This window comes from Schistocerca gregaria, chromosome 1 (genome assembly GCF_023897955.1).
Source record: "Schistocerca gregaria isolate iqSchGreg1 chromosome 1, iqSchGreg1.2, whole genome shotgun sequence".
NCBI lineage: Eukaryota > Metazoa > Arthropoda > Insecta > Orthoptera > Acrididae > Schistocerca > Schistocerca gregaria.
This window is the reverse complement of record NC_064920.1, coordinates 369624724-369646184: the sequence shown is the minus strand read 5'-3', so window position 1 is coordinate 369646184 and position 21461 is coordinate 369624724. Positions and strand designations below refer to the sequence as shown.

The window sequence follows — 21461 nt, the reverse complement described above, 5'->3', positions numbered from 1 at the left end:
ACACTAAAAATGTCCGTCTCCTTAGGAGCGGTCAGCGCTTCTGACTGCCATGCAGCAGGCCCTGGTTCGATTTCCGCTCGGGTCGAAGATTTTCTCCGCACAGGGTCTGGATATTGCGTTGTCCTCCACCTCATTTCGTCATCATCCACACGCAAGTTGCCCAATGTGACGTCAACTGAAAAGACTTGCACTCGGAGGCCAAACTTCTCCCGGTTTGAACTCCCAGCCATCAATGCCATACGATCATTTAATTTCATTCCACTAAAGGTAAAACATCAGTCTGCTATTTTGGCAGAAAATGAGAGACACTGGCCAAAGTAGACAGGATATAAAATGCAGACTGGCAGTAGCAAGAAAGGTGTTTCTGGAAATGAGAAAATTAAGTGTTAGGAAATCTTTTCTGGAGCTTCTTTGTCTGGAGTGCACTGTTATGCGGAAGTGCAGCGTGGACGTTAAACAGTTCAGACGAGAAGAGAATAGAAACTTTTGAAATATGATGTTAACAGCAGAATTTTGTAGGTTAGATGGGTATATAGATCAACTAATGAAAAGGTCCTGAATCGAATAGGTAAATGGCTAAGATTGATAGGACACATCCTGAGGCATCAGTGAAACATCAGTTGGATAATGGAAGAATGGGGCGGGGGTTTAAATTTTGTAGAAGAACCCCAAAGACAGGCTACAATAAGCAGATATAATGGATTTAGGTTGCTGAACCTATGCATAGATTATGACACTTTCACAGGATACTTTGTCGTGGAAAGCTGCATCAAACCAGTCTTCGGATTGAAGACCATATCCATACTACAATTTTTGGAAGGTGTGGTTTATCATAATTAACAGTCAATAATACCACTTAGAAAACTGTTTATTAGTACACTAAATGAACTAATCGCTGTTAGACGTAAGATTTTTAAAATGATATAATAAGGATTACAACTCGCAAAAGTCTTTGTTTTTAAACTAACTCTCTTTTTTACATTCTTAACTACTATGATGGAGGGGACGAAAGTGTTTTTACGTCTAAAAGTTGTGAAATATTTATCGCATACAGTGATTGGGCTTGTAAGAGCACAGAATGGAAGAAGTTTATGCAATTATGCATTGGGTTGCACTTGAAAAACACAGACTTAATTGAAAAGAATGACTTGTATTAACCATTAGGCATTTTACGAAAGAAAAATTCGCAGCGATGGGGCTAAAGAGCGTAATGCGGGCAGCGAGGAAAGCTCTGTTGGCAGCACTGGAGCAGGTGCCCGGTAACTCCCCGTGCGCTCTGTTTGCCGCCACGCCCGGCGCGCCACCATTAGCTGATTAAACAACACACCCCGCCCTCTCCCAGCGTCCAGGTGTGCTTCGCCCTCAACCTCACTGCCACCCCCCACCCACCCACAAACACAAACACACACCATCTCATTCCTTTCTTTCTCTTCTCCTCCCTCTTAACCTTTCCCATCCACCTCGCTTATGTCAAAGAGTAATTCCGTATTGTTCGGTAAAAGTCTGTGTCGTGCAGATACTAAAACTTCTTGCGAGAGTACACTTTCCATTCCATTAGCTCTATTACAGCACACAGCGGGGGACTGAACTGTCCTCTTTTCCCGTTACACAGCTGTCAATGACAATGTTTTTTTTTTTTTTTCTGGTGGGGAAACTTGAGCAGAACTGTAAATGCTCTTAGTCCACCTTTTTAAAAAAACTTTAACTTTGCTTCAACTTTTCGTATTATTTTCTTGTGTATTTGCGAAGCAAATGAACGGAAGTCGCCAATTTGGAGATTTTCGTGTGCCATCCTGATGGAGACTGTGCATATATTTCCTAACTCACTTCACGCGAATGTATGAGTTTATTCATCACCGTAAGTGTTTTATGTATAATGAACTCTATGGCGACTATGGTTATATAACTGCAAATGCGTCAACGAAGCTAAACCGTATGTAGATTGGTAAATTACTGCTACAAGTAGCTTGAGACTTGTGAACAATAAGTTTGCTTATTGTATTTAAAGAACATCATCGTGGAATTTCCAAAAGTTGTTGTGAAGAATATTCAATTATAGACAACTAGCGTCGGGCTCGGCCGAGCAACCATCTTCAAGACACGTGTTATCACTTCATCAAGTATAAGGGCGGTTGCTTGGCGTCAAATACACAACTGGTTCTTGCTGAAGCATCTACTAGCATACTGACGAACTGTTTCACTCAAATAATTCTAAAACGATATATTACTTTACTGCTCTACTTTATTGCTCTTTTCAAGAGCTAACGATCACAATTAAACAAACTCGTCCTATTAAAAAGTCCCATTGTGACTTCAGTATCTCGCCAGACAAAAATATGTACACAGTCATACAAGAAAATACTCGGCGCCTCTCCCCCTCTTTAGTGTGCTATCATTTGCCGAATTCTGTGTTCCGATCATGAACTTACCAACCATTAGGGGTTTATGAATTATGTGAGGTGTTCTGTATAAGCTGAGCTGCATAGATGACTTTCCATTTTTAAGTCCTCTATTCCTACGTACGTTTTTCGTCCCTTACCGATTTATTTAACTTATTTAGGCCTATGGTATGGTGACAGCAACAGATTTATGAAGCACATATAGTCTGCAATTACACATTTAAGGATCTAGGCACAAAGCTAAAACCTTTAAATCCCCAAAATTAATAATTTAATAATACTAAGGAGGAGAACATTTAATCTACAAAATGAGGACTGTTAATTAGAATAGATTCATTTAATCAGAGTCATGATAGAAGGCTGAAGATTTTCGGAGATCCCACTTACGCCTTATAGCATTGCACCTGGAGTGACAGGTTCTTGTCCTGTTCAGTCTTGTCGACTCTCTTCTCTTCGAATCAAATCCTGGTGAAGTGGCAGATGGAGCTTGCACACGTCGATGTTTTGTTGTTGCAGCATTCCATCTCTTGCGCCACTCTTCTTTAATGTCAAACTTCGTCGTTTCTTCCACTACGCCACAGTGGAGTGTGTGATGACAAACAGTCTGAAGAGGGTCGCTTAAGACTGTATGAATTAGAAATTCGTAGGGATAGTCGAAATGAAGCAGCTTTCTCCATTCTTGATTGATTGCGTCTCGGCGTTGCAATTCGGATAGTGGAATGTTTCTGATCTGTACAGCCAAGGGCCGGCCGATGAGGCCGAGCGGTTCTACGCGCTACAGTCGGGAACCGCGAGACCGCTACGGTCGCAGGTTCGAATCCTGCCTCGGGCATGGATGTGTGTGATGTCCTTAGGTGTAAGTAGTTATACGTTCTAGGGGACTCATGCCCTCAGAAGTTAAGTCCCATAGTGCTCAGAGCCATTTGAACCATTTGTACAGTCAAGGGATAAAAAAATTAAACAAGTGGCTCTAAGCACTATGGGACTTAACATCTGAGGTCATCAGTCCTCTAGACTTAGAACTACTTAAACCTAACTAACCTAAGGACATCACACACATCCATGCCCGAGGCAGGATTCGAACCTGCGACCGTAGCAGCCGCGCACACCGGACTGAAGCGCCTAGAACTGTTCGATCACAGTAGCCGGCAGCCAAAGGATTCATGTGGATTTTCCTGTACCCGTAATAATACTCATTGATTCATTCAAATGCACATCTACCTTTCTTGTATACGCAATGTGTTTCCTGCTGGAACACAGTATTCAGCCACGAGATTTTTTCATATTTGCTGCAAATGATAAATCCATAATTATTTACTTAGGTACAACCTTCCCTCCTTGCTTGCATTATCATCCGCACAGAAATGGGAAAGAAACACAAGCATTAAAATTTATTAAGTCATGGATTTGGATGTGACAGAAACACACGCATAAGCGTTATTCACTCGACTAAAATCTTACAACTGAATCCCGTGCCACGAAAATGAGAAAATGAATTGACCGATACCGTGTCGCTATAGAGATAGTCACTCAACGGACCAAAATCCCGTACCTCTAAAATACGAGGAGCGTTTGAAAAGTCCATGCAAAAATAAAAACTACTTACGTGTGTGGGGTAAACCTTTTTTATTTTTCGACATAGTCTCTTTTTAGACTTACACACTTCGTCCAACGCTGTTCTAATTTGTTGATCTCTTCCGAATAATAGGAATTGTCCAAGTCTGCAAAATAGCTATTAGTTGCTTCAATCACCTTCTCGTTTGAATAAAATCTTTGTCCCGCACAGCCATTTCTTCAAATTGGGAAACAAATAACAGTCAGAGGGAGCCAAGTCTGGAGAATACGGGGGATGTGAAACGAGTTGGAATCCTATTTCCATTAATTCTGCAACCACAACTGCTGAGGTGTGTCCTGGTGCATTGTCGTAATGGAAAAGGACTTCTTTGCGGTCCAATCGCTGGCGTTTTTCTTACAGCTTGGTTTTCAGACGGTAAAGTAACGATGAATAATATGCACCTGCAATAGTTTTACCCTTTTCCAGATAGTCGATGAGGATTATCCCTTGCGAATCCCAAAGGACAGACACCATAATCTTTCCGGCCGAAGGAATGAACTTCGCCTTTTTTGGTGCAGATTCTCCCTTGGTAGCCCATTGTTTACATATTGTTGTTTGGTCTCATGAGCATAGTAATGTATCCATGTTTCATCCACAGTGACGAAACGACGCTTAAAGTCCTGCGGATTCTTCCTGAACAGCTGCAAACCATCTTTACAACACTTCACACGATTCCGTTTTTGGTCAGGCGTCAGCAATCGCGGAACCCATCTTGCGGATAGCTTTCTCATGTCCAAATGTTTATGCAAAATATATACCCGTTCATTCGAGATGCCCACAGCACTAGCAATCTCATGCTCCTTAACTCTTCTGTCATCCATATCATGGATTTTATCGATTATTTCTGGAGTCGTAACCTCCACAGGGCGTCCAGAACGTTCAGCATCACTTGTTCCCATATGGCCATTGCGAAAATTTTAAAACTATTTACAAACTGTTCTAATCGAAGGTGCAGAGTCACCGTAATGTTATGAAGCTTCTCTTTAGTCTCCTGAGGCGTTTTTCCTTTCATAAAGTAATGTTTAAACACCAAGCGAAATTCTTTTTCGTCCATTTTTTGACAATCAATCGACTTCCTCGATTCACACGAGTGCCAAACACAAAGAAATAGACCAATATGGCTGAAAGTTGGTGTGCGTTCTTTCCAAAGATGCTACTAACTAAACATGACCTCGAGACGCGCCGGTGGTGTCATCTCTCGGACTTTGCACGGACTTTTCAAACGCCCCTCATACTACTAACTGCATGAAACCAACCTTACGATTGATTGCCACAGCTCTACCTAACTAGCTACTGCGAAGTGAACACCATTCTTCAGTTAATGTGAGGCTTATCTATGTCTCCTCATGAATACGCGCTTTGCGTGCACGTGTATGTGTGTGTATTAGACTTGGCCACTGTTCAAATGTTTCGATACAGTGTATCGATACGTGGAACTGTTTCAGTGTTTCGGAACGGCTGTCGTTCACTGTTTCGAAACAGTGGTGTTTCATTCCGCCCTGTCTCGGATAACCGAACCAGATGTGATCTCGAGCCAGACACAGAAACTGTATCGTTGTTTCAAAATAAGGCTGTTTCAGTCCACCTGTGCTTGGAACGGACTAATTGCATCGAAACAGTGATGTTTCATTCCGCTCTGTGTCGGACGAGATTCGGGCTCGGCACAGGTTCTGAAACACAACATGCCACTTCATGAAACACTTTCAAGGGTGTCGAAATCTTTTTTCCATCATTAGCATGAAGCTCTTGATATCCGAAAATGAAGCTTCGTTTCTATCTGACTGTCCTATTCCGAAATGGCGTAGCATCTGCTTTATAAACACTAACCAAACAATAAAACAACGCATACTATTCACATTCAAAATAATAAATATGTGAAAATCATTCAGTTAAATTACCCTTTTTTATAACATACGCTTCTCTTTTCATGTACAGTAATCATATTAAGCAACGCAAGTAAGCCTACAACATTTTGAATTAAAAAAGGCGTAGAGTGACAGTTATTAGACATATACATAAATTTGATGTAGCAATCTGTTTGACATATCACTGATAGTGTAATGGTGAACGGGAAGGGCTGGGAAGCATGGTGAATTTATAGTAACGGTTCGAAACACCTTGTAAGACAAAATTTTTTCTGTTATATTTTGTTATTTATTCGAATTATTTGGCATTATTTGTGAGTCTATAGTCACTGTGCCTATTATCCACAATGATTCCCTTTGTGTGCATGGAAATTAGCAAGATGGGTATATAACGCATACTAACGGAATGTGGGAATCCCAGTAGCGTATCCGTTGTTTCTGCAGTTTGCTCCCACCTCCAGTTCCGTTCGTGGTGATTCTACTGTCTTCAGCTATGGCTGTCCTCAGCCAATTGAAAACTATGAAAGTCACACGACACGAAAGCAGCGCATTTGCTGCAGGAAATACGAAACTGCCAAGACGCCTAAGTGATAGTTTATCATACTTTCTGCGATATGATTAGCGCTGTCGCACCTCATTTATGTTTATATGGACATACTTATACAGCAGACATTCAAGATGATAAAATGTGTAGGTTTATTAGATTACAAAACACAAACTGTTTCACTGTTTCGAAACAGCGTATCGAAACATTACATTGTACTGTTTCATTTGTTCCGAAACAGTTACGTGTTTCAGTTTGCCCATCTCTAGTGTGTATGTGTGTGTGTGTGTGTGTGTGTGTGTGTGTGTGTGTGTGTGTGTGTGTGTGTGTGTATGGAGAGAGAGAGAGAGAGAGAGAGAGAGAGAGAGAGAGAGAGAGAGAGAGAAATTCCCGAGCGGATGGAAACCTCCGTTTCCGCCGGCTGCTGGTGTGTCCGGTCCGCGATAATGCCAGTCCTGTGCGTTAGAGCATTAGTGTGTTGCGGTCGTCGCCCTGACGACATGCGTGAGCTCGTGCTGCATCTCTTCTGTGCGCTCTTTTAGGACGAAAGACTCGCATTTTGTGATAATTTTCAGTTGAGGCGTTTGAAATTATCCAGTGGGAACGTTGCAGTGTCATATAGGCCTACTGCACCCAACTATACTTTCGCTGAGGGTGTATGGCCAGGGAACTCCAATTAGTCTTTAGCTTTTTCGCTCCGGGTGTGTAAAATGTGCCAGTTTTGTTGTAACATTCCAAATCTTCGCGGCTTCTCTTCACTTATTATATCAACTTGATGGTGGTGACTGTATCGAAGTGTAGTTTGTGCCCGGCACTGAGGACGATCTGTGAGCCATCACTCACTGAAAGTGATTTTTTTGGTGTATTGTAGCGTTTTGCCGATCCGGATTCTATAGCTGAACGCCACTGACGTGGCTGATTGTTTCACAACTGCGGATCCTGCAAACAGAAATATTACGCTACAATTCAGGTTTGAAGAACATGAGCTGAAAGAAGAGAAGGCTGACTTATCTTAGATAGCATATCTGCTTATGTGGGAAGCAACCGAAGTAGTTTCTGATAGAAGGCAGACACCTGCGTATATGAAACAAAGAGGATAAATCAGCGGGTTACGTAGAATAAGTTTATGGAAGCTTTGCCACTGTTTAGGGCATTTGCGACATCAGTGTGTCGTCTGCATCACACACAATTCATTACTAAAGGGCAATTTAATTGTCAGCGTCTGTGCCTCTGTTTTAAATTGTTTCATGCATTTAGCATAAAGATAATCTCCCGTGCTTCATTTACCTAACTGTCTCGAATTATGGACAGGCTACAACTGTCAACTAAATACCAGGTTATTGAATACAGAGAGCTTTCGTTCGGTAAGCAGTAGCAAAATTGCGATGTGGTATTATAAATATTTTATGGCCCTTGAGAATGATCAGTCGAAATCTTATAAGACTGCAGTGTGGAACTGAACGACCATTCACCACCATCCACAGAGCAGCACAAGTTGGTTCTGAAAAACAGTTTGTGGTCTGCCCAGATGCAACAAGTAGCAAGGCAACTGCAACATCATAGCCAGGTAGCGAATTGGAGTAATCAACTAATGATTTCGATCAATTGGCTAATTATCTGCAGTAGCTAGGTAGTGAGTCGGATTTGGTAGCCAGTAGGTTGGAGCATCCAGTCAGTAAGTTGTAGTGGGCGTCTAGTGGATTGGAATTAGTGACCACTAAGTCGGCTGGGTGACCACTGAGTTGGGTAGGTCACCATTCCGTTGGAGTTGGTGACCAGTGAGTCGCGATAGGCAGTGAGCGAGCAGGAGTAGGTGGCCAGTGAGTGGGAGTTGGTAGCAAGGGAGTCAGTACATTTGACCATGGCGAGCGGCAAACCGCGGTCGGGTGTTCTGTGGTGGTGCTGCCCGTGTGTGGCGCGCCCCGACGAAGTGGATGCGCCCGAGCTACACGTGCTGTGCACCAAGAGGCCCCTCTTGCCGCCTCTCAGGTCACGTGACTCGCCAGCAGGGACCACCGACGCCGTCAACGGTGCCTACGCGCACGGTCCAGAGGTCTCCGTCGTCGCCCCCTCCGACGACGAATCAGAAGGTAAACTGCCGACGTCGTCAGCCTAAGAATTTCCACGAACCGGCCCCCTGCGGTTATTCCTTATTGTTGTCAAAAGCTAATAATCGGTGGTAGTGCTTCACAGTTCACGCACAAGTTCCCAGATAATCTGTGCGTGTGCAATAAATGTGTACCTGTGCCGTTGTGTGTGTGTGTGTGTTTGTGTTTACGAAGATCTTACCTACAGTCTGTTGTTCAGTTTACAAAAGTCGAGCCCGAACAGCAGATTTTCAAACACTCGTATCCTATGGGTATAGTTTTCTTGTAGTTGTTGGTTACCCACGCTGTAATAGTCACAAACGTGTAAGTACGTGGTATCACGTAACATTCCGCCAGTGCTGACGGTATTCGCTTCGTGATACATTACCCGTGTTAAAATGGACCGTTTACCAATCGCGGAAAAGATCGATATTGTGTTGATGTATGGCTATTGTGATCAAAATGCCCAACGGGCGTGTGCTAAGATTGCTGCTCGGTATCCTGGACGACATCATCCAAGTGTCCGGACCGTTCGCCGGATGGTTACGTTATCGAAGGAAACAGGAAGTGTTCAGCCACATGTGAAACGTCAACCACGACCTGCAACAAATGATGATGCCCAAGTAGGTGTTTTAGCTGCTGTCGCGACTAATCCGCACATAAGTAGCAGACAAACTGCGTGAGAAACGGGTATCTAAAAAACGTCGGTGTTGAGAATGTTACATCAACATCGACTGCACCCGTACCATATTTCTATGCACCAGGAATTGAATGGCGACGACTCTGAACGTCGTGTACAGTTCTGCCACTGAGCACAAGAGAAATTGCGGGACGATGACAGATTTTTTGCACGCGTTCTATTTAGCGACGAAGCGTCATTCACCAACAGCGGTAACGTAAACCGGCATAATACGCACTACCGGGCAACGGAAAATCCACGATGGCTGCGAGAAGTGGAACATCAGCGACTTTGGCGCGTTAATGTGTGGTGTGGCACTATGGGAGGAAGGAGAGTTGGCCCCTATTCTATTAGTGGCAATCTAAATGGTGCATTGTATGCTGATTTCCTACGCAGTGTTCTACCGATGTTACTGCAAGATGTTTCACTGCATCACAGAATGGCGATGTACCGGTTATCAAAAAGTCAGTATAAATTTGAAAACTTAATAAACCACGGAATAATATAGATAGAGAGGTAAAAATTGACACACACGCTTTCTATGACATGGGGTTTTATTAGAACCATCCCACATTGCTAGACGCTTGAAAGATCTCTTGCGCGCGTCGTTTGGTGATGATCGTGTCCTCAGTCGCGACTTTCGTCATGCTTGGCCTCCCAGGTCCCCAGACCTAAGTCCGTGCGATTATTGGCTTTGGGGTTACCTGAAGTCGCAAGTGTATCGTGTTCGACCGACATCTGTAGGGATGCTGAAAGACAACATCCGACGCCAATGCCTCACTATAACTCTGGACATGCTTTACAGTGCTGTTCACAACATTATTCCTCGACTACAGCTATTGTTGAGGTATGATGCTGGACATATTGAGCATTTACTGTAAAGAACATCATCTTTGCTTTGTCTTACTTTGTTACGCTAATTATTGCTATTCTGATCAGATGAAGCGCCATCTGTCGGACATTTTTTGAAATTTTGTATTTTTTTTTTTTTTGTTCTAATAAAACCCCATGATATTCCAAGCATGTGTGTCAATTTGTATCTCTCTATCTACATTATTCCGTGATTTATTCAGTTCTCAGATTTATTCTGACTTTATGATCATCCGGTATTTGATGTGACCCTAACTTTATAAATAACGAAGAAAATCATTGACTAATGTTCGCCTATTATAACATGAGTACGATACACAGAAATACCTCGCTGGTACAATTTCGCCACCTTCACGCGGGGTAAAAACAATACAGCGGCATCTCGAAAACATACGCACATTTGCAGCTGAGGCTGCGCCTTTTGTTCTAGTGTCTTGTGACGTCATTCCCACGGCGTCAGACAAGCTGTACGTCGGAATTACGATGTTTCTTATGAGTGAGGTCCAGTTTCATTCAATTTTAAAGTTTCTGTTGACTATAATTCATTGCATCCAAATGACATTAGGAATCCCTCACAAACTGCCGGTTCCGTCCGCAAAATTATTTGCAATATGCTAACTGAACTGGATTGAAAGAAGGCGGAAAGACTAAAAACAAACAAAAACAAAGATCACTAGAAAAATACTAAAATAAAAATCAAACAGAATGTTACCGTGATGTATATCGGACGATTCCGCCTTGTCAAAGAATTTTGTATTTGTGTTGTATTGTATGGAACTGGGGACCTAGAAACGTCGGAGAGGCTTCGCCCCGCCCTAGCCCTCAGTGGTTCACAACGCCACAAGAGGCTACAGCAGTCCACTCACCCCACCGCCGCCCCACACCGAACCCAGGGTTATTGTGCGGTTCGGCCCTCAGTTGAAGAGGGTCGTCATACGTAATAGACAGGTATCTATCCAGACCATCACACGGAAATTCCAAACTGCATCAGGATCCACTGCAAGTACTATGACAGTTAGGGGGGAGGTGAGAAAACTTGGATTTCAAGGTCGAGCGGCTGCTCGTAAACCACACATCACGCTGGTTAAGTGCCAAACGACGCCTTGCGTGGTGTAAGCAACGTAAACATTGGACGATTGAACAGTGGAAAAATGTTGTGTGGAGTAACGAAACAGGGTACACAGTGTGGCGATTCGATGCCAGGGTGTGGGTATCGCGAATGCCCGGTGGACGTCTTCTGCCAGCATGTGAAACGTGCCAACGGTAAAATTCGGAAGCGGTGGTGTTATGGTGGAGTCGTGTTTTTCATGGAGAGGGCTTACTCGCCTCGTTTTTTGCGTGGCACTAACACAGCACAAGCCTACACTGATGTTTTAAGCACCTTCTTGCTTTACACTGTTGAAGAGCAATTCGGGGACGGCGATTGCATCTTTCAACACGATCGAGCACCTGTTAATAATGCGCGGCCTGTGGCGAAGTGGTTACACGAAAATAGCATTCCTGTAATGGACTGGCCTGAACAGAGTCCTGACCTGAATCCTATAGAACACCTTTGGGGTGTTTTGGAACGCCGACCTCGTGCCAGGCCTCACCGACCGACATCGATACCTCTCCTCAGTGCATCTCTCTGTGAAGAACGGGCTGCCATTCTCCAAGAAACCTTCCAGCACCTGATTAAACGTATGCCTGCGAGAGTGGAAGCTATCATCCAGACCAAGGGTGGGCCAACACTATACTGAATTCCAGCGTAACCGATGGAGGGCGCCACGAACTTGTAAATCATTTTCAGCCAGGTGTCTGGATACTTTTGATTACGTAGTTTAGCTAACACCGGCAGGATCGAGTATGGCTCTTGTCATCTTTGATTAAATGAAAGTCCGAACACATCAGGTATATTGTTTGGCTTTTTGAATGAACCGGAGCTTTACTGAAATCTTCTCTAATCACAGCTCCATTACGTCGAAGTCATCTGTCGGAAGACGTAGACCAGTAGTTATGACAGGGGATTCGCACTCATGAGGTACGGATTTCAAATCTTCTCTCCGTAAACAGCTCGAGACGAATGATGGTTTCCTTGAAAAGGGTGCAGCTGATTTCATTCCTCATCTTTGTTCAATCTGAACTTATGCTTGAATGAGGTTGTACTGGTTTAAAAAGACTACGTTTCGTATTCTGGATGATGGAGGTTTCATTCTCCATCCAGACATCCTATTTTTGGCTTTTCCTGGTTTCCCAAAATTACTTCAGGCAAAAAATGACATGACGACTTCTGCAGGGCTACGGCCGACTTCCTATCACATTCTTATTGAAATAATCCTGTATATAAATACCTGTGCCGTATGAATTCTTCTTTTATGAATCTGAAATGCCATGATAAATCCAATCTATGTAAATAAAAATGTAAGTGTTCCTTTGTTCAAAATCGTGGATCTCCGAATGTTCTTGACAGATTGCTTTGAAATTTTGATACAACGTTGCATTCTAATACAGGTGTGTTTTTAAGTACGTGTAACTTTTAGAGATTTTTTGGAACATTTACGGTTTCTATGTAAGTTCAAAAGTAGATGTTCGTTTCTTCAAAATCTCAAGTCTCCGAAAGTTCTTCATGGGCTGCTTTGAAAATTTGACACGAGGTTGAATTCTAATACGGGCGTGTTTTAGGTACCTAATTCATTGATATATGTATATTTTAATAGATATAATATATATGTAATATATAACAGGATAACATTGTTACCAGAAATGTCAAAATGCACCTTTCCAATTTACTTCAAATTTTTAAAATGGTTCAAATAGCTCTGAACGCTATGGGACTTAACTGCTGAGGTCATCAGTCCCATAGAACTTAGAACTACTTAAACCTAACTAACCTAAGGACATCACACACATCCATGCCCGGAGGTAGGATTCGAACATGCGACCGTAGCGGCCACGCGATTCCAGACTGAAGCGCCTAGAACCGCTCTGTCACTGCGGCCGGCTCAAAGTTTTACACGTCACTGTAATACGCATTGATAGACACAGAGACTATATACTTTCTGCACACATAGTGTTAACAGCAACGTCGGTATTTTCTCAGGGTTAATTGTCAGCGTTAATATCATTGCCGGCAAACAGAAAGTTGTATTTATGGCTTATTGGTTTGTGATTAGAATGCTTCTGCAGTTTCTGAATTTGCAATAACAATAAACAAGGCTCAAGATCAGAGAGAGAGAGGGGGGGGGGGGGAAGAAGAGATGGACAGAGGAATGGGAGGTAACGGAGATGAGCAGAGAGAGAGAGAGGGAGAGAGAGAAGAGAGACAGGGGAGCGGGGGGTGACTTACTGCGAGAGGGAGAGCAGGAGGAGGTGAAGAGAAAGAAGAGGGAGGAGATGACACAATGAAGGGAGAGGAGGCTATGGACAGAGAAAGGGGGAAGGAGAAGGAAATTGACAAAGAAAGGGTGCGGAGGAGATAGGATGTATATCCACTTCCCATACATGTTAGAAACGTGTGCTTTCGCTTTTCTTTCTTCTATGCCTCGGCAAAGCATAGCCGGGTATAGTTAGTATATTTATAAAAGTGCTCCGCTCCGACGTTTGAATTTCCAAGCCTTTTCATCATCTGTCGAACCGTACGGTACTTCTAATTCGATTTAGACTGGTGTTGCTTTAGGGACTTCCCACAAATTGAAATGTGCGAGCGGCACCTTCGGTCGCGAGACCCTTTCTAGTGAGTTCGACCGCCTAGTGCGTATTTTGACACTTCTTCGGGCATTTGCGCCTCGATGTTGACGACGATGATGATGATGATGATGCGGAAAAAAATCCCCGACTCGGCCGGGAACCGAACCCGGAGCCCCTGATTGAGAGTCAGCTACGCTAACATTAAGACCACGAGGTGTTGGTGGACCTTCCGCAGAAGCGACAGCTTTATTCCTTCCTGCGAGGAATACACCCACGCTGTATGCGGAAACTGATTGAAAGATCCCTCCATTATTATAGGGATCGAGCGAACTGGCGGTGTGGTGAATGGATGCATAGAATTTTCGAACTAGATGAGCCAGTTAAAACCCTGTCCTGTCATCGTGATTCAGGTTTTCCGTACTCTCATAAATCGGACTTAGATACTCTGCCATGTCAGAACCCCTCCTTCACATAACTGTCGATAGGACGTTACACTTTGACCTTCACTGTTACACTAGTTAGAAACACATCTTTATGTCTGCAGATTGAGGAGCTTTTATAAATATAATAGCAGCAATTATTCTTAACGAAATGTAATAGTGAATCAGTTGTAAGGAGAAAACCAAATAAAATTTATATTTCTAAATAATTTGTATAATACATCAGAATTTACTCTTGAAGGTAGTACTGAACAACCGTCCATATTTCTATACCATTTTAACTCAATTACTTTCGGACTCAGACTTTTTCTGGTTAGGACTTCCATGTCTATAAAAACAGGAGTAAAAAAATAATGATTTAATGATACGTGTGAGAAAAGATGTAACTGGTGTCGTCGCTTTATTATATAAATTTATATATATTTAAATCACTATCGACAAAGCTTTTCAAGTTCATCATTCAGGATGGACGAAATTAAAACAAAATCTGTCGTTCGTAATGAGCCGCTTTGAGGTCTTAACCCTCATCTTCAGGCCGTGTCGGTTTACATTTTTATCTACAGCGTCCATCCAGGATATGTATGTTTTCTGCTGTAAAACCACAATGACGCCGTCCAGTTGGATACTAACGCAGATGCTGGAGATCAAAATGTATAACTTATCTTCAGGTAGTGTTGATTTAAATCACTGAAACACGTCGTACAACATTATTAAAATCCTTTGTGATTATTTACCGATATCTGGGTGATTCATGTGGGCCTTTAAGTTTTTATTTATTTATTTTTGAACCTCTGATAGGCGAAAAATAAGATGTGTACTGGTATGTAAAAAAAAATATTTTATTACTATGTAACTTATGGTAACTCATCGATATAATCACCGTAATGGATGAGCTGTTTGTCGTACCTGTGGACAAGCTTTGCAATAGCCTCTCCATAAAGTGTTGCCGCTAATGAATTGAAATGAGTCTTGATTTTGTCTTGAAATTTCTTGTTAGTTAGGAAGCGCATTTCTTAAAGGAAAAATTGAATGTCACCCAACGTTGGATTGGAATTGTACGGCGGGTAATCGAAAGGTCGTGTGTAATAAAATGCTTGATTTCCTGACCCTCCTTCATTATGCACATGAACGTAGCCGTCTTTAAATTTTCTATAACATTCATACAAACCACCACTCGTAAGGTTTTCTCCATACACACGGCTCAGTCTTTGACTAATTTCTGCTGCACTATTCTTTTCTGCTTGCTGGAAACAAATAATGTTTCCCGATTCTCACATGGTGGAAGAATCAATTGCGACGGCCACTTTTATGTGACTGTAGCTCAACACAAACTGTCTTGATCTCGGCAGTGACAGAGCGTATGGCGCGGAGATGCGCAGTCGCCTATTGTGCACACAACCCGCCTGACGCTTATGCTGTACAATCGGAGACTAAAGAAAAAAAAAATCTCAATTACCCTCATTCATTCATGATACACAGTTACTTAAATCTTCCGTACAGTTGTTTTGTTGTGGAATCTCGTCAGGCAACCGTAAAATACAAGTATATATCCTTAAAAAATACGATAATATTCTTCTCCAGCACCATTGAGATTATACAGTGTAACTTCAAATTGACAGCATTTTATCAGTCTTTCAACACAGTTTTTCCCTGAAAAATATTTCATCAGATTGCCAAGAAATAAGCCAGCCGTAAATATATTTCCTAACTTTGTTAATTTTATTTCGCTTTTACTGTACTTGAAGTTCTATCAGTATACATGAACTCAGCAGAACACTGGGTGTTTGTGTTGCCCTCATCATTTCATCATCATTAATGGAAGTGACGAGATTGGACTGAGCAAAGGTTGGGAATTTGTACGGGCGCTGATAACCGCGCAATTGAGCGGCCCACAAACCAAACATCATCATCATCATCATCATCATCATCATCATCATCTGCAGAACCAGGTAACAGTCTGTCGTGGAGTGTTGGAGCTAGCTTTAATGCTCATTCCAGAGTGCTAAGAAAATTTGTAGACTTCTTGTTTAGACTTCACGACTGCATTTGTCTCTAATAGAACTTTTTCTAGACATAACAAAAATGGGAGGAGGAGAAAGAACACGCGGTTATTGGTGGACGGAAGACAGAATTTTTATTGCTGAGATATTGGCACACCAGTTTCAGACAGAGGAGCGTCTCATTTAGTGGTTTGGCTTTTCAAACGCCGCCAAAGGAAGCGAAGTGTGACGATGTTATAGCTTTATGTTGTTCATTACGCTTCTCCTTCTTTAGTGCCTTCTTCTTAAAACTGTCAAAACAGTTAGGCGCTAAATCGAGGACTCAAGCATCCTATGAGGTTACAACATATTATTTGTATTATTACGAAGGATGAAACGAAAAACTTCGTTGGAACTTGTCGAATTGAGAACATTAGTTTTTGGCAAAACTTCCGCCGCGTTTCACCGCAAAACACATAAATAACTCTTTACGAGGGTATTTATAATTACGCGACAGTTACTACAATGCAGAAATCCGTTCATCAAAATACTAAATCTGATGTAAACAAACACAAACGCGATGGTTGATAAGAAGCCGTAGCACGCGTACACTGGTGTTGTTACGCTCTTGGAAGTAGGTCCTACTTATGTACTACGGACATTCTCACCAAGTTACGTTAAGTGTATGAGGGGTGGGAGCTGCTGTGGTGATCTCGTGGTCGTGCGGTAGCGTTCTCGCTTCCCCCGGGTTCCCGGGTTCGATTCCCGACGGTGTCAGGGATTTTCTCTGCCTCGTGATGGCTGGGTGTTGTGTGACGCCCTTAGGTTAGTTAGGTTTAAGTAGTTCTAAGTTCTAGGAGACTGATGGCCATAGATGTCAAGTCCCATAGTGCTCAGAGCCATTTGCTGTGGTGACGTCAGTACCTGTTGTTACAGGCGAGGACGTCGCGCAAGGGGAGGAGCCGGTGTCCACGTCGCTGCACCGGCCTATTAGCAAGAGCGCCACGCCCTCGCCCGTCGTGGGCGGCGCCGCCTCGCGCAAGAACTCCACCAGCCTCAGCGTCGCCGGCGACTTCGCCGCCGCAGCCGCCGACGGTGACGACAAGCTGCGGCCGGGCCTCTCGCCTCTCGGGGTAAGCCGCGCGCCAGTGTTCACGTACACTCCTGGAAATTGAAATAAGAACACCGTGAATTCATTGTCCCAGGAAGGGGAAACTATTGACACATTCCTGGGGTCAGATACATCACATGATCACACTGACAGAACCACAGGCACATAGACACAGGCAACAGAGCATGCACAATGTCGGCACTAGTACAGTGTATATCCACCTTTCGCAGCAATGCAGGCTGCTATTCTCCCATGGAGACGATCGTAGAGGTGCTGGATGTAGTCCTGTGGAACGGCTTGCCATGCCATTTCCACCTGGCGCCTCAGATGGACCAGCGTTCGTGCTGGACGTGCAGACCGCGTGAGACGACGCTTCATCCAGTCCCAAACATGCTCAATGGGGGACAGATCCGGAGATCTTGCTGGCCAGGGTAGTTGACTTACACCTTCTAGAGCACGTTGGGTGGCACGGGATACCTGCGGACGTGCATTCTCCTGTTGGAACAGCAAGTTCCCTTGCCGGTCTAGGAATGGTAGAATGATGGGTTCGATGACGGTTTGGATGTACCGTGCACTATTCAGTGTCCCCTCGACGATCACCAGAGGTGTACGGCCAGTGTAGGAGATCGCTCCCCACACCATGATGCCGGGTGTTGGCCCTGTGTGCCTCGGTCGTATGCAGTCCTGTTTGTGGCGCTCACCTGCACGGCGCCAAACACGCATACGACCATCATTGGCACCAAGGCAGAAGCGACTCTCATCGCTGAAGACGACACGTCTCCATTCGTCCCTCCATTCACGTCTGTCGCGACACCACTGGAGGCGGGCTGCACGATGTTGGGGCGTGAGCGGAAGACGGCCTAACGGTGTGCGGGACCGTAGCCCAGCTTCATGGAGACGGTTGCGAATGGTCCTCGCCGATACCCCAGGAGCAACAGTGTCCCTAATTTGCTGGGAAGTGGCGGTGCGGTCCCCTACGGCACTGCGTAGGATCCTACGGTCTTGGCCTGCATCCGTGCGTCGCTGCGGTCCGGTCCCAGGTCGACGGGCACGTGCACCTTCCGCCGACCACTGGCGACAACATCGATGTACTGTGGAGACCTCACTCCCCACGTGTTGAGCAATTCGGCGGTACGTCCACCCGGCCTCCCGCATGCCCACTATACGCCCTCGCTCAAAGTTCGTCAACTACACATACGGTTCACGTCCACGCTGTCGCGGCATGCTACCAGTGTTAAAGACTGCGATGGAGCTCCGTATGCCACGGCAAACTGGCTGACACTGACGGCGGCGGTGCACAAATGCTGCGCAGCTAGCGCCATTCGACGGCCAACACCGCTGTTCCTGGTGTGTCCACTGTGCCGTGCGTGTGATCATTGCTTGTACAGCCCTCTCGCAGTGTCCGGAGCAAGTATGGTGGGTCTGACACACCGGTGTCAATGTGTTCTTTTTTCCATTTCCAGGAGTGTATTTGACTTAATCAAATGAACCAATATGGTTCCCGAGACTTCTTCGTGTCTCAAACCTCTACCACGTATAGATGTAGAGTTAATAGACGAATCAAAATTTGTGCTAAGGCTAGGATATGAATCTTTGTCTGCCGCTCAGTAGGCAGGTGCGCTAACCACTACGTCACCCTGGCACAGTGGCTTTGCACAACTGCATGGGCTACCCTAGCATGACTCCCTTTTAATCCAATTCCCATTCAAGCCTCAGCCTTCTTGGTATTCCCCCTAAACTCCAACAACATTGAAGCATTTCGTTCGACGCTCAGGTGCTGTTCCAACACAGCTATAGAGCCTCTGAACCAAATTTTGCGTTCAAGTCTCCCTGTAAGATTTTATGTCTCTATAATTACACTACTGGCCATTAAAATTGCTACATCACGAAGATGATGTGCTACAGACGCGAAATTTAACCGACAGGAAGAAGATACCGTGATATGCAAATGATTAGCTATTCAGAGCATTCACACAAGGATGGTGCCGGTGGTGACACCTACAACGTGCTGACACGAGGAAAGTTTCCAACCGATTTATCATACACAAACAGCAGTCGACCGGCGTTGCCTGGTGAAACTTTGTTGTGATGCCCCGTGTAAGGAGGAGAAATGCGTACCATCACGTGATAAAGGTCGGATTGTAGCCTATCGTGATTGCGGTTTATCGTATCGCGACATTGCTGCTCGCGTTGGTCGAGATCCAGTGACTGTTGGCAGAATATGGAATCGGTGGGTTCAGGTGCGTAATACGGAATGCCATGCTGGATCCCAACGGCCTCGTATCACTAGCTCTAGAGATGACAGGCATGGTATCCGCATGGCTGTAACGGATCGTGCAGCCACGTCTCGATGCCTGAGTCAACAGATGGGGACGTTTGCAAGACAACAACCATCTGCACGAACAATTCGACGACGTTTGCAGAACCATGGACTATCAACTCGGAGACCATGGCTGCATCTACCCTTGACGCTGCATCACAGACAGGAGCGCCCGCGATGGTGTCCTCAACGACGAACCTGGGCGCACAAATTGCAAAACGTCATTTTTTTGGATAAATCCAGGTTCTGTTTACAGTATCGTGATGCTCGCATCCATATTTGGCGACATCGCGGTGAACGCACATGGGATGCGTGTGTTCGCCATCGCCATACTGGCGTATCACCCGGTCTGATGGCACGGGGTCCCATTGGTTACACGTCTCGGTCACCTCTTGTTCGCATCGACGGCACTTTGAACAATGGTCGTTACATTTCAGATGTGTTACGACCCGTGGCTCTACCTTTCATTCGATCCCTGCGGAACCCTACATTTCAGCAGGATAATGCACGACCGCATGTTTCAGGTCCTGTACGGGCCTTTCTGGACAGAGAAAATGTTCGACTGCTGCCCTGGCCATCACATTCTCCAGATCTCTCACCAATTGAAAACGTCTGGTCAATGGTGGCCGAGCAACTGGCTCGTCACAATACGCCAGTCACTACTCTTGATGAACTGTGGTATCGTGTTGAAGCTGCATGGGCAGCTGTACCTGTACACGCCATCCAAGCTCTGTTTGATCCTCAGGATCTGTGCACCCAAATTGCGTGAAAATGTAATCACATGTCAGTTCTAGTATAATATATTTGTCCAATGAATACCCATTTATCACCTGCATTTCTTCTTGGTGTAGCAATTTTAATGGCCAGTAGTGTAGTAAGTCCAAGGACTCCCTTTAGCCCTCTATGAAATGTATCTTTCAATGTTTCTTTAGCCACTTCAGTAAGTGCATAGCATTGATATACAGTGTTATTTCGCACATTTTTTTTCCAAAGCGTGCAGTTAATAGCCCTTCTTGCACTGGTTTCCAATCCATTCTGCGTCTTTTGGAATTTTTAGATAGTAAGAGCCCTACACCGTTCCTCTGCAATGCATCTCCACCTTTCCGAGCTGCATACAACAGCACTCCTACATCTGTGTTTCAGTTTGTCCATTTCACTTAGACCAAATATATTGAAGAACCAAAGAAACTGGTACACCCGCCTAATATCGTGTAGGGTCCCGGCGAACACGCAGAAGTGCCGCAGTATGACGTGGCATGGACTCGACTAAAGTCTGAAGTAGTGCTGGAGGAAATTGGCACCATGAAACCTGCAGGGCTGTCAATAGATCCGTAACAGTACTAGGACATGAAGATCTCTCCTGAACAGCACGTTGCAAGGCATCCCAGATATGCTCAATAATGTTCATGTCTGGGGAATTTGGCGGTCAGCGGAAGTTTTTAAACTCAGAAGATAGTTCCTGGATCCACTCTGTAGCAATTGTGGACGTATCGCTTTGTCCTGTTGGAATTGCACAAGTCCATCGGAATGCACAGTGGACATGTATAGATGCATATATGAAGATGGATATCTTCGGACATGTCCGAAAGAACAGATATCATCAGTGACCTTGCAGTGCTATAGATTGAAATGATTATTAAATCAAGACCCTACGCTGCCGACAGGTGTTGACATACATCAACGGAGACAGTTGAAAATGTGTGCCCCGCCCAGGACTCGAACCTGGGATCTCCAGTTTACATGGCAATCGCTCTATCCATCTGATCCATCGAGGGCACAGAGGACAGCGCGACTGGAGGGACTTATCGCTTACACGCTCCCTGTGAGACCCACTTTCCCTACTCAATGTCCACACACTACATTCGTAGTGCACCTGCCCGTAACAC

At 44.5% G+C, this 21461-nt stretch overlaps 1 protein-coding gene across 1 annotated transcript in view; it reads left to right on the top strand.

Moving 5' to 3' along the window:
* Positions 1–21461, top strand: part of LOC126346953 (uncharacterized) — a 1435518-nt gene that overhangs the window by 1381214 nt on the left and 32843 nt on the right. Inside the window, exon 10 of the mRNA XM_050002230.1 lies at positions 17081–17277. Coding sequence (XP_049858187.1) covers positions 17081–17277 — 197 coding nt within the window. The remainder of the gene's footprint in view (positions 1–17080; positions 17278–21461) is intronic.